The 11,846-nt window shown below is 44.0% G+C and overlaps 1 protein-coding gene across 2 annotated transcripts; it reads left to right on the forward strand.

Moving 5' to 3' along the window:
* Positions 1-332: 332 nt before the first annotated feature.
* Positions 333-11,384, forward strand: LOC120316881 (cyclic GMP-AMP synthase-like). 2 transcript variants are annotated; one of them, XM_039363016.1, is made up of 7 exons: positions 333-450; positions 1,712-1,953; positions 2,965-3,260; positions 4,286-4,517; positions 6,770-7,015; positions 8,282-8,381; positions 9,788-11,384. In XM_039363016.1, exons 2-7 carry the CDS (start codon positions 1,725-1,727, stop codon positions 10,197-10,199), a joined length of 1,515 nt encoding a protein of 504 aa, XP_039218950.1. In that variant the 5' UTR covers positions 333-450; positions 1,712-1,724; the 3' UTR covers positions 10,200-11,384. The 2 variants fall into 2 exon arrangements, with proteins under 2 accessions (XP_039218950.1, XP_039218951.1); XM_039363017.1 differs by having other exon boundaries at positions 2,968-3,260.
* The last annotated feature ends 462 nt before the right edge of the window (positions 11,385-11,846 follow it).

The following is an 11,846-nucleotide window of genomic DNA, read 5'->3' on the forward strand; positions in this document are numbered from 1 at the left end:
TCCCGAGCCTGCAATTGCAGGCTCAGAACACAACATAAACCATGGTTCATGGTCTTTGGGGGGCAGAATTAATTAACTGCTTCTTCCTTCAGGAAAGGCTGCTTGATCCCAGAACAGCACAATGTAATGTAGGGGTCTCATCAAAGACACAGTTTACTCCACATGCTAAAGTAAGCCAAACTTGAAGGAGTGCAGGATGGCGTAGTGATGCAATACGTGAAGTCAGTCCCTTGGTCAAAATGGAGGCAACCTTGCCCATTTCCTGACGGTTGAAGTGGAATGTTTGCTCCCTAAAATTCTCAGGGGTTGGAGCGTGTCTGTTGAAAATAGGCAGTTGGTGAGGCAGTTGGTATAGGACGAGTCCTGTGCCTTAAACACGTTGGATTTGGGAAAGACAAATCACCTGTGCAAGAATCCAAGATCTGGACCAATTTCCTTCTCTAGGAATAAGTACATTAATGGGTGTTAATAGCATCTCAATCTTTTATTATTGTCTTACAAGATAACATCCTTATCTTGCTTCAGGATGGGAACTAAAACATAGATTAAAGAACCAGACTGATTTTGTATTTTAAGTCCTGAAACTTGTAAGCCCTTAATATAATTAGACTTAGCAAAGCTCCTGGCTATATGGCAAATCGTTATTATTATCATGATCATCCTAATTTATCTTGTAGCTGCTTTTTTTCCTAAGAAAAGCTAAAGTACTGTATGCGCAAAGTCCAATAGGATAGTCTCCAATAGACTATCCTAGACTCCAATAGACTCCAATATTTATAAAAAGAATATGAAGACCATGAAAACAATTAAAATTCAACTTGTACAGAGTCAGTTCTAGAATAGAGAATCATTTAAAATGATTCTAAATTGCAAAGGAGGAGAAACAGGAAGACCTTTGTGGATCTTTTAGTAGGTATCTGTGGTTTTGTTTACCCCAGATGCAGACAGGAGCCCCACAAGGTGTCAAAATAGTCAAGAAAGTGGCTGTTTGTATTCTCAAAGTACAACAGCCCCCCCCATTTTTAATGTGCATCACAACAATGTAAAGTTGACATATCAATTGCATAACCACAGCAGCCACCTTAATTTTGTCTAGGCGGTTTGGAGGTTACAGAGGGATTTGAAATCATTCTCGTAAAGAAAGGTGATATTGAGCTATTAATCTAACCCAGTGTTTCTCAAACAGGAAATTTTAAGATGGGTAGACTTCAGTTCCCAGAATTCCCCAACCAGTTTGTTTGCGAAGCACTGTTTTAACCCTTTGTGAGCATGCCATGCCAAAAGGGTTTGTGCTTCTAAGATTTAATTCTGTCACTAAACCAGGGGTCTTCAAACTTGGCAACTTTAAGACTTGTGGACTTCAACTCCCAGAAGTCCTCAGCCAGCCAGCCAGCCAGGGTTGGCTGAGGAATTCTGGAAATTGAAGTCCACAAATCTTAAAGTTGCCAAGATTGAAAACCCCTGCACTAAACCATTTTGGATCTTGGGCTGAGGGAGGGGCAACTTCCCCAGAAACCCCCAAGGAGCTTCTGTGGCTCAAGAAGAGCACGAATCTTGGTTTGTGCTCTCCAGATTAGCTCCTTCAGCCCCACATCGTGCTGGCTCTCTTCTCACGCTGGCTTTGTAATTGGCAGTTCTGTTCTTCCCACACTATACAGGTTCTGATCTCATTTTCCTCTCTTTGTCCTCCTCCCTACCCTCCCCTGATCAGGAAGGACCAGAAGATGGAGAAGATGCTTCAGAATGAGAACCGAGGGAGAATCTGCAGCAAGGACCAAGAGATGGAAGGATATGGCTGTTGTGCTCCATTGCTTCCAGCTCAAATGCCTAATGATGGCAATTGGCATAGTCCTAAGATGTCTACAACCTCAAAGCCAGACCATTTAGAGTATCCTCACACACCAGTTCCTTGGCCCAAACAAAGACCAAGCAGATTCAGTCACAAGCCTATAGGTGTGTATCTCCTGCTTTGGTTTCTTTGTCTCTCCCTCCCTCCCACCATGATAAGCACAGATGAGGTTTCTGGAGCTTGATGTTTCTGTTTTTTTTTCTTCTTGTGCGAGTTCATTTCTTGTCCATCTTAATGAGTTCAATCAATGTCAGACCCAAAGAACCAAGAAAGACACCTGGTGATTCTTCCAAGCTGAGTTCTTTATTGTTTCCACACCTGTAGACAGAATCTTGCCAAACTGAAACAAGCTATCTGCATCTACAATGTACTCTGGGAACGATTAGGGAAGTGCTATCTTCATGCTCTTTCTCTCACACAAAACATGCAGACTGAGTTCTCTCTTATTCTTCTGGAATGCACCTCCTTTTTTGGGAATCCCTTTGACTACATTCCATCACAATCAACCCTTAATGGTCCTTGGCTACATCCCTTCTCATTCCCCAAATGTAGTGTGGAAAATGTACAGAAGTGAGTTGCATGCCTCCCCAGAAGTGAGACTCTCAGACTTCGTGATGGGAATGGATTGTAGTGGGCTCATGAAAAGAGATGTCAAAGGCTGGATTAATTCTACTTGGCAGGCTAGCTGGGCCTGTCTGCATACTCTCTCCATCACCCAAATGTTGTTGTTGTTAGTTGCAAAGTTGTGTCTGACCCATCGCGACCCCATGGACAACGTTCCTCCAGGCCTTCCTGTCCTCTACCATCTTCTGGAGTCCATTTAAGCTCACGCCTACTGACTCCATCCAGCCACTTCCTTCTCTGTCATCCCATTCTTCTCTTGCCCTCAATCTTTCCCAGCATCAGGCTCTTCTCCAGTGAGTCCTTCCTTCTCATTAGGTGTACCCAAATAGGTACATCCAAACCTAAAACGGACTACTTGTTTCCAAGGATGCTCTCTTTGCAAGGACTCTGATTCAGTGGCAGCTGCTCTTGGATCTTCTCCTTCATCGTGGTAAGTGTGGGATGGGAAGTAGAGAAATAGAGATCCATCTATCTCACCACTTTTATTCCAGCAGGTGAAGGAAAGAAGCTTTCTCTCACCACCTCCACAAAACGATCAGAAAGACTAGCAGCCTCAGCAGCTGCGGCTGTGGGAAGCGGAGGCCACCAAGTGCAACAGGCCGAAGACATTGTGAAGGCGAAGAAGGCCAAGACTTTGCACCCAGGGCATTCAGATAAAGTCAAAGCGGTGGATGTTGTTGAGAACTTCATAGCCCACTTCCTCATTTACCTGCATGAATGTCCAGACAGACCTGGCTTCAAGGATACCAGAGAACTGATCCCAGGAGATAATTATGCATACGAACAGGTACGGACAGCAATGTTAGACACAGAAATTGTCTAACAAATTGAAATCCACTCTGAGTTACAAATAGAAAAGAAGTTTATTAGACTTCACAACAAAGTCTAGAAAAAATAAAGGTTTGCAAAGCGTGGTGGATTCAGGAAGGCAAAATGCAATGTAGCCAAGCACTGAACCACACCCCAAATTCCAAAATCACATATTATTATACATCCTATCGCGACGCCCCATTCCCTCCCCCATGGCCCCATTGGCTTAGGCTTTGGAGGTTACAATCTATCAGAAGCGCCTAAACAGAATACATTAGACTAATAAGATCCCTCCCCTACTATCCTATATCAATTCTAGAGGATAAATGTCTCCCATCTTCTACACCTGTTAGATCAAGTAGGGGTACCAGGCACCAAAAGGTACTTAAAAACAATTCCTAGATGGTGACTCACACTGGGCCCCACAGTAACTCCTGTCCTCCCCCCTTCCTCCACCTGAGGCTTGTATGTTCCCTATATACTCAAAGCATCTACTCAGGCAATTGATTATACAATGATAATTATAAAATATAAAATATGATTACATGATAATACTAAAAGCATATATATTTTTATTTTTAAATTTCCTCCACAGCAACTATCAATAAACTCTTATAAAAACTCCTGCTAATTTACCGCAGTGTTTCCCATTTTCCAGATGTGTGAGCTTCTATTCCCGGAATCCTTCACAAGGGCCATTCTGGCTGGAGAACCCTGGAAGTTGAAATCCGCCAATCTGGAAGTTACTCATGTTGGGAAACGCTGGAATAGAGCAGGGGCCATCCACACAGGAGATCAAAAAAGCAAGATGGTAGCCATGTCTGGGGAGCAAAGCCCTACCTCTTTTTAGATGCATGGACACATGTAAAAAAGAGGTAGTGCTTCAGTTGCTCAGGCATGGTAGCCAACTTGACGTTTTGATAAAAAATGATTAAATGACCAACAAAGAATCATAATAATTGTACCTAATCTAATAAGAGATCTTCTCTCAATTGCCTTTAGTTCTTACGTCCAGGTGAGTTTGAGGTCCTCCTGACCATCCCTCTTCCAGATTGCACACAATACATGGAGGTAGAAGGTTACAGAGGCCTCTTCTACACCTTGTCCCTCTTGAAGAAGTCCCATGACTTCCCAGCAACTTTTCTCCTGGAAGATGGAAGAACCATATCCCCGAGGAACATCACAGAGGAATTCTGGAAGCAGGTCAATGCGTTCATTGACGTTGCTTATTCAGGTGAGATTTCCAGGTGGGACAGCAAGGGCAATACAGGTAGACCTCAAGTTACAATTGAGCCCCAATTTTCCATTGCTAAGGTCATAAGTACGCCCTCGGAGGTCTGTTGTAATTTCAAACCGTCGTTAAATGACTGGTCATAAATTGAGGACTACCTGTATTGGGGGAGGTACCTAGAAGGAGAAGAGAAGGAAGATGCATGTCAACGCTGCTAATATTGAATATTCTTGCTTTGACAAAATATGCAGAACTGTCTGGTATTTTTAGAGTTAATTCAGATGGGGAGGGAGGGGAAATAACAAAAGCCCGGGAAAAGGAACGGAAGTGAATCTCTGCCCTCTGGGCTAATTGGAAGATGTGACTTGTGACTGCAAGGTAGTAATAGTAATAGTAGTAAAGTTGGACGGGACCTTGGAGGTCATCTAGTCCAACCCCCTGCTCAGGCAGGAAACCCTACACCACAGGTCGGCAACCTGCGGCTCCGGAGCCGCATGCGGCTCTTTGAGCCTTCCCCTGTGGCTCCCAGCCTCCTCTGCCTTTGCAGAGAGAGACAGAGACAGAGAGAGGCACTTGCGCTTCCCTGAGAGACAGAGAGAGGCAATTGCGCTTCCCTCTCTCTCTCTCTCTCTCTCTCTCTCTCTCTCTCTCTCTGTGTGTGTGTGTGTGTGTGTAAAAGACAGTGCACTCACAGTGTTCTCCGAGGAGCTGAAAAGCTTAATGGGCGGAGCTCCTCCCTTTGCTGCGTCTCTGCAGGAAGCAGGAAGGGCAGGAGAGAGCTAGCTAGCCCAGCTAGGCTGACTCAGGAATTCTGGGAGTTGAAGTCCATGAGTCATAAAAGAGACGAGGTTGCCTGCCCCTGATCTTGTTGGACAACAACTTGAAGCTTGCCAGGTGAGCAGCAGATAGGAGAGGGGGGGAGAGAGAGAGAGAGAGAAAGAGAGAGAGAGAAAGAAAGAGAGCGGGGGAAGAGGAGTGGCAGACCAACGGCAGATAGAGAGGGAGAGAGAGAGAGACAGAGAGAGAGAGAGACCCTTTTGACATCTAAAATGAAGATAACACTGCATATATCCTTTTTTTACCTGTGTGTGTGTGTGTGTGTGTATATACATACATACATACATACATATACATATATATATACACACACATACACATACATACACACACAAAATACCCCCCCACACACAAACACACACACTTATAATAAAGATAAAAAAGGATATATGCAGTGTTATCTTCATTTTAGATATCAAAAGGGTTTTGCGGCTCCCAGTGTTTTGTTTTTGGTGGGAAACGGGTCCAAGTGGCTCTTTAAGTGTTTTGGGTTGCCTACCCCTGCCCTACACCATTTCGAACAAATGGCTGTCCAGTCTCTTCTTAAAAACTTCCAATGTTGGAGCACTCACCACTTCTGGAGGCAGGTTGTTCCACTGGTTAATTGTTCTCACTGTCAGGAAGTTTCTCCTTAGTTCTAGGTTGCTTCGCTCCTTGATTAGTTTCCACCCGTTGCTTCTTGTCCTGCCTTCAGGCGCTTTGGAGAATGGCTTGACTGCCTCTTCTTTGGGGCAGCCCCTGAGATATTGGAATACTGCTATCCTGTCCCCCCTCGTCCTTCTCTTCGTTAAACTAGACATATCCAATTCCAGCAGCCATTCCTTATATGTTTTAGCCTCCAGTCCCCTAATCATCTTTGTTGCTCTTCTCTGTACTCTTTCTAGAGATAAGGGAGAGGTTTAGCAAGAAAAGTTAGATGCCAGCGAGAGGAATTCAGATTCTGGCATAAACCTCCATGATGTGCCATCAATTTGTAACACTGGTAATAAAGGCTTTAGGACAGTGGTTCTCAACCTTTCTAATGCCGCGACCCCATAATACAGTTCCCCGTGTTGTGGTGACCCCCAACCACTTATACATCACCGGGTGCCAGGGGCGTGGCCAAAGAAAAGGGGGGGAAAAATGGCAGACAGCCTTGTTTGGCGACCCCCGTGAAATGGTCGTTCGACCCCAAATGGGGTCCCGACCCACAGGTTGAGAACCACTGCTTTAGGATAAACGTCTGGAAGTTCTTTGAAGTGTTTCATTAGTCGGAACCATGACAATGCAGCAATACCTTTCATTCCATATTCCATCTTACCTCGCATGCACACTTTACCCGAGGTGCAGACTCCTCTATTTTGCTCCACTTGCAATCTCTTGGGGGGGGGGGGGACGCTGTCATATTCACCTGATGAACTATCCGCCTGCTGTCTCAGTGCCTTTCCCAGGTTGGCAGGTGAAGCTGGAGAAGAAGAAGGCCAACAGTCCCAGGGTTAACCTGGTCGTGCTGGATGACTGTGGTGCCATGTTCATGACCATGAACCTCGTCCCTCTTCTGGAGTTTACTGGCCAGGGGCCATTTGCAAAACAGGCCAGAGAATTGACGGAGGAGAACCTTGTGGCACATCTGATGAAGAGGTTTTATTTTGCTGCCGAACAGTGTCCGGGGAGACATAATAAAGGTAACAAATCCCTGGGGACCTCAGTTGGAGCTCAGGAAAGATTTTTCTTTTTCATCCAGTAAAATAGTTTTGTAAAAATGCTAGACAAATTTTGCCAGCCTGCCAAAAAAAAAAAAAAAAATAGAATCAGAGAGTTGAGAAAGAAGCGGAGGTAGTCCTCATACAATCACAATTGAGCTCAACTTTTCTGCTGTTAAGCAAGGCAGTGAGTTTTGCTCCCTTTTATGACTTTCCTTGCCCCTGTTGTTAAGTGAACACCGCAGTTGTTGAGTTAATAAGATAGTTGTTAAATAAATCTGGCTTCCCCACTGACTTTGCTTATCAGGAGATCGCAAAAGGCGATCACATGACCGTAGGACAGGGGTAGGCCACCTTGGCTCTTTTATGACTCGTGGACTTCAACTCCCAGAATTCCTGAGCCAGCCATGCTGAGGGGAAAGGGAGAGGTTTCCAAGCTGAGCCATGCTGGCTCAGGAATTCTGGGAGTTGAAGTCCACCAGTCATGAAGGGGCCAAAGTTTCCCTCATGCTGGCTCAGGAATTCTGGGAGTTGAAGTCCACGAGTCACGAAGGGGCCAAAGTTTCCCTCATGCTGGCTCAGGAATTCTGGGAGTTGAAGTCCACGAGTCATTTCCCTCATGCTGGCTCAAAGGGAAAGTCCACGAGTCATAAAAGAACCAAGATTGCCTACCCCTGCCTTAGGATATTGCAACCATCAGAAATATGAGTCAGTTGCCAAGCATTTGAATTTTGACTGTGGTGATGCCGCCATGGAATGTGAAAAAAAGTCGCCATGTAAACTTTTTTAGTGCCATATAAACTTTAAACTTCACTAAATTAATCTTTGTTTAAGTCGAAGGTTACCTGTACTGAGAAACTCATTTCTCCTTTAGTAGCTCCGTTAATGTTTTATCTCAAATCTGGGATATCAATCTCAGTCTTATACATACAGATAGTCCTTGACTTATGTTGCTTAGCAACCGTTCAAAGTTACGATGGACCCTTGAAAAGCTACTTATGACCCAGTTTTTAAGTTTCAAATTTGGTCCCTCGCATGATCACGAGTGCATTTTGGGCACTTGGCAACTGACTTGCATTTTGGCTGTTTGCCAAACCACAATTTATGACAGTTTTGCCAGACACTAGCTTCTACTTCTGACAAAACTCGCCCCGTAGCAAACAATGGCTTTGCTTAATGGCAGATTGTATAGATTTCAGCACCTGTCTGTCTCTCTCCCGTTGTATTCAATATATGTATATATTTCAGAAACATGGAGAATTTCCTTCTCTCATGTGGAAAAAGAGATTTTGTACCACCACAGCACTCCTCCAGCATGCTACAGACACCATGGGTCAAAATGCTGCAGGTATGTGTGTCTAGATTACCTTACATCAGGGGTCTTCAAACTTGGCCCTTTTATGACTTGTGGACTTCAACTCCCAGAATTCCTCAGCCAGACACGCATGCCTGGCTGAGGAATTCTGGGAGTTGAAGTCCACAAGTCATAAAAGGGCCAAGTTTGAAGACCCCTGCCTTACATAGTCTAAGTTGGCCTGAATTTGCTGAAGATACCTTTGAGTCAGACCCCAAAAATATTTTGATTGCATCACCCTGTTGGGATGATGATCAAGTTCAGCCTTTCCCAACCTGGCATCTTTCTGGGGTGTCATGTCATTTCTCAGAATCTCTAGCCTTATGGTCGCCACAATATAAAAAAAGAGGTTGAGACTCTAGAAAGAGTGAGAAGAGCAACAAAGATGATTAGCGGACTGGAGGATAAAATGTAGGAAGAATGGTTGCAGGAATTGGGTAGGTCTAGTTTAATGAAAAGAAGGACTAAGGGTGACATGATGAGGGGTTGCCACAAAGAAGAGGAGGGGTCCAATTATTTTCCAAAGCACCAGAAGGTAGGATAAGAAGCAACGGATGGAAATTAATTGAGGAGAGAAGCAACCTAGAACTAAGGAGAAACTTCTTATAATAATAATAATATTTTTTTTTATTTGCAGTCACGGACCAAAATACAAGTGCAACAAAAGAAAACACAAGAAAAATACTATCACAAACAGTTAACACCAGAAGCCTTGGCTAAGGGGAATTATAACGTTCTCCTCTGATAGTTACAGCTCTTAAAAGAAATTTAGAAATCTGAGAAGTAATATAGGAGGAGCAATCCCCTAGGCCTAGACAATATAAGACCAAATTACTAACATTAGAACCAGAGGGATCAATTCCAAGGAGAGACAATAATTTAATTCTGGCTGTGTTATACATAGGGCATTATGATAAGACATGCTCCACAGTTTCAACTTCAGCCCTATCACAGGGGCATAGTCGCTCACTAAATAGGAGCCTTTTGAATCGCCCGTCGAGTAGTGCTGAGGGCAAGACATTGAAAAGGGCTAGGGAAAAGACAGGAGAAACTTCTTAACAGTGAGAACAATTAACCAGTGGAACAGCTTATCTTCAGAAATCGTGGGTGCTTCATCACTGGAAGTTTTTAAGAAGAGACTGGATAGCCATTTGTTTGAAATGGTGTAGGGTTTCCCGCCTGAGCAGGAGGTTGGACTTGATGACCTCCAAGGTCCCTTCCAACTCTGTTATTCTGTTATTCTAGAGGAGCATTAGATTATAAGAAGCTAGAAGATTATGTGGCAGCCCTTCTACCAATGAATCCATGACATCTCCACTCCCAAATCACCATGATAGTTTAGGAAAACCTGGAATAGAATTAGAGTTGAATTGTGATGTTTTCTTTTTTTAATGTTCCAGGAATGATTGCCTGAAGATGCTACAAGATCTGGTGGATTCCCTTAAGATGGAACACCCGCTGATGTTGGCTCCACTGAGTTCTCACCACCTTCAGATGTCCTTTCTGCACACTCTCTGGAAGTGGAAGGCTGACACCGATTGGAAACCCTCAGACGTCGCTTACTGCTTTGAGAGAGTCCTGGGCAATTTCATTCAGGAGGTGGCCTCTGCTCACCTCAGCCATTTCTTTCTCCCTACTTGCAATCTGTTTGCGGCAAAGCTCTTCCCGCCCACTAAACTGAAGTTCCTGTGCTGTCATCTGAAAGAGAAAGAAGCCATTGCCAAGACATCCCATCAGAAAAGTTACCCTGCTCTGGCTGTGCGTTCTGACACGACATGGCCACACTGGGCTGCTCTCAGTTGTTCTCCCTAATGTGGCAGTTTAACCCACATTTCTTTTGCTCCACTGGGCGCCTTCTTTGTTAGTGACCGGGTCATTTAAGCCAATCCAGGTGATTCACAGGTTTTGCAATTGCAGCAGGTCCAAAGAAGGATTCTTTATGGACTTCTAGAGGGCAACTCTGAGCATTTTGTAAAATCCATAAATCTTTTCCATTCATTTCCAGTCACATTGTCTGTTGAGAATACTAACACTCATCCCACAAAAGGCCAAATATTACATCTCAAGTGATGACGGCAGGCAACCTCTTCGGATATTTTGTATTGCAGTTCCCATCATTCACGATGGCTGCTCGTTCTGCAAGTGGCTGATGAGAGCTGATATCCTAAAACTCAAAGGTGGGAAGGGCTGTGGCACATCTTCCCATTACAATTTGATTTACAAAAGTAGGCAACGACGAAACATACTTTGAGCTTCAGGGGAAAACCTATTCCAAAATAATGCACCAATTCATTATTCTTAGCCAACTGGGAACTAATTTTGTTCTCCCTTGAACTAGAACAGGGGTAGGCAACCTCGGCTCTTTTATGACTCATGGATTTCGATTCCCAAAATTCCTGAGTCAGCATAGCTGGGAGTTGACATCCATGAGTCATAAAAGAGCATTGGGTGCCTACCACTGAACTAGAAGTTGCTGCCAAGGAATGTTGATTGATGCTTCGATGTCTTTTTGATGTACATTTCATTATGTACCAATCTTGTTCCCTCTGGTGCCCTCTTGATGTTCCAGGACTACCACTCCCAGAATTCTCTGCCAGCTTATCAGGGGGTGCCAGTCTGGCGTTTGTATTTCTTTTGAATCTTGAGTTTTAAGCTGAGCTTTAGGGCAGAAGCACACTAAATTCAAGTGGCTTTACCCCACCACCACCACCACCTCTACTAATACCAACAGCAAAATTGCAAATGTGTGAATGGCTGGCTGGAGAATTCTGGAGTTGAGGTTACCGAGTTTGGGGATCCATGGTTTAGATCATTGCTTCTTTTGTTCGTTTGTTTGTTTTCCTCGTTTGGTGGAATAGCCAAGTTAACGAGGGGCACACAGTTTGTTTTTCATGTTCTTGTTGTGGTTTTCGATACGAATTGCTGCAATAGTTTTTGTGTTCTGAAGAAATCTGTTCAATTCTTTCTTCCCCTGTCTGAAAATACACTTTTTTCTCCTCAAAAGCTGAACTGGCAGTTGCATTTTTTGTCTATTGCAATCTTTCTACCAAAATATTCAAACGGATGTAAATTGCTCATCACTTTCTTTTTCTTCTTTTCTCCTCCTATCAAATGGGTCTTCCAGACTTCTGGAGGATTGTGAAGCACCATCTGGAGTTGTGCAAAAGTTTGATGGAAGTTGAGAGACAAAACCATACATTCTCACTTTCAAAAAATGCCCAAATACAGTGCTGAAACGATGGCCATCTCTGGAAAGCAAGAGATGGTTTAGACTGGAAAATGATGACCAGCTCAAGATCACCCAGTGAATTTCATGGCAGCTCCAGTCAAAAAGAGGCAACAGCAAAGATGCTTAGCATTGAAATCGTGGGTGCTCCATTGCTGGAAGTTTTTAAAAAGAGACTGGACAATCACCTGTCTGAGACGGGATAGGTCCTCCTGCTTGAGCAGGGGGCTGGA

This window comes from Crotalus tigris, unplaced genomic scaffold, assembly GCF_016545835.1.
Source record: "Crotalus tigris isolate CLP2741 ecotype Arizona unplaced genomic scaffold, ASM1654583v1 scf7180000019504.1669754, whole genome shotgun sequence".
In the NCBI taxonomy this organism is placed as follows: Eukaryota; Metazoa; Chordata; class Lepidosauria; order Squamata; family Viperidae; genus Crotalus; species Crotalus tigris.

Coding starts and splice junctions, on each gene's coding strand:
- LOC120316881 (XM_039363016.1), top strand. CDS start 1,725: ATGGAGAAGATGCTTCAGAATGAGAACCGAGGGAGAATCTGCAGCAAG. Junction 3,261..4,285: donor ATAATTATGCATACGAACAG/GTACGGACAGCA, acceptor AATTGCCTTTAG/TTCTTACGTCCAGGTGAGTT. Junction 7,016..8,281: donor TCCGGGGAGACATAATAAAG/GTAACAAATCCC, acceptor TATATATTTCAG/AAACATGGAGAATTTCCTTC.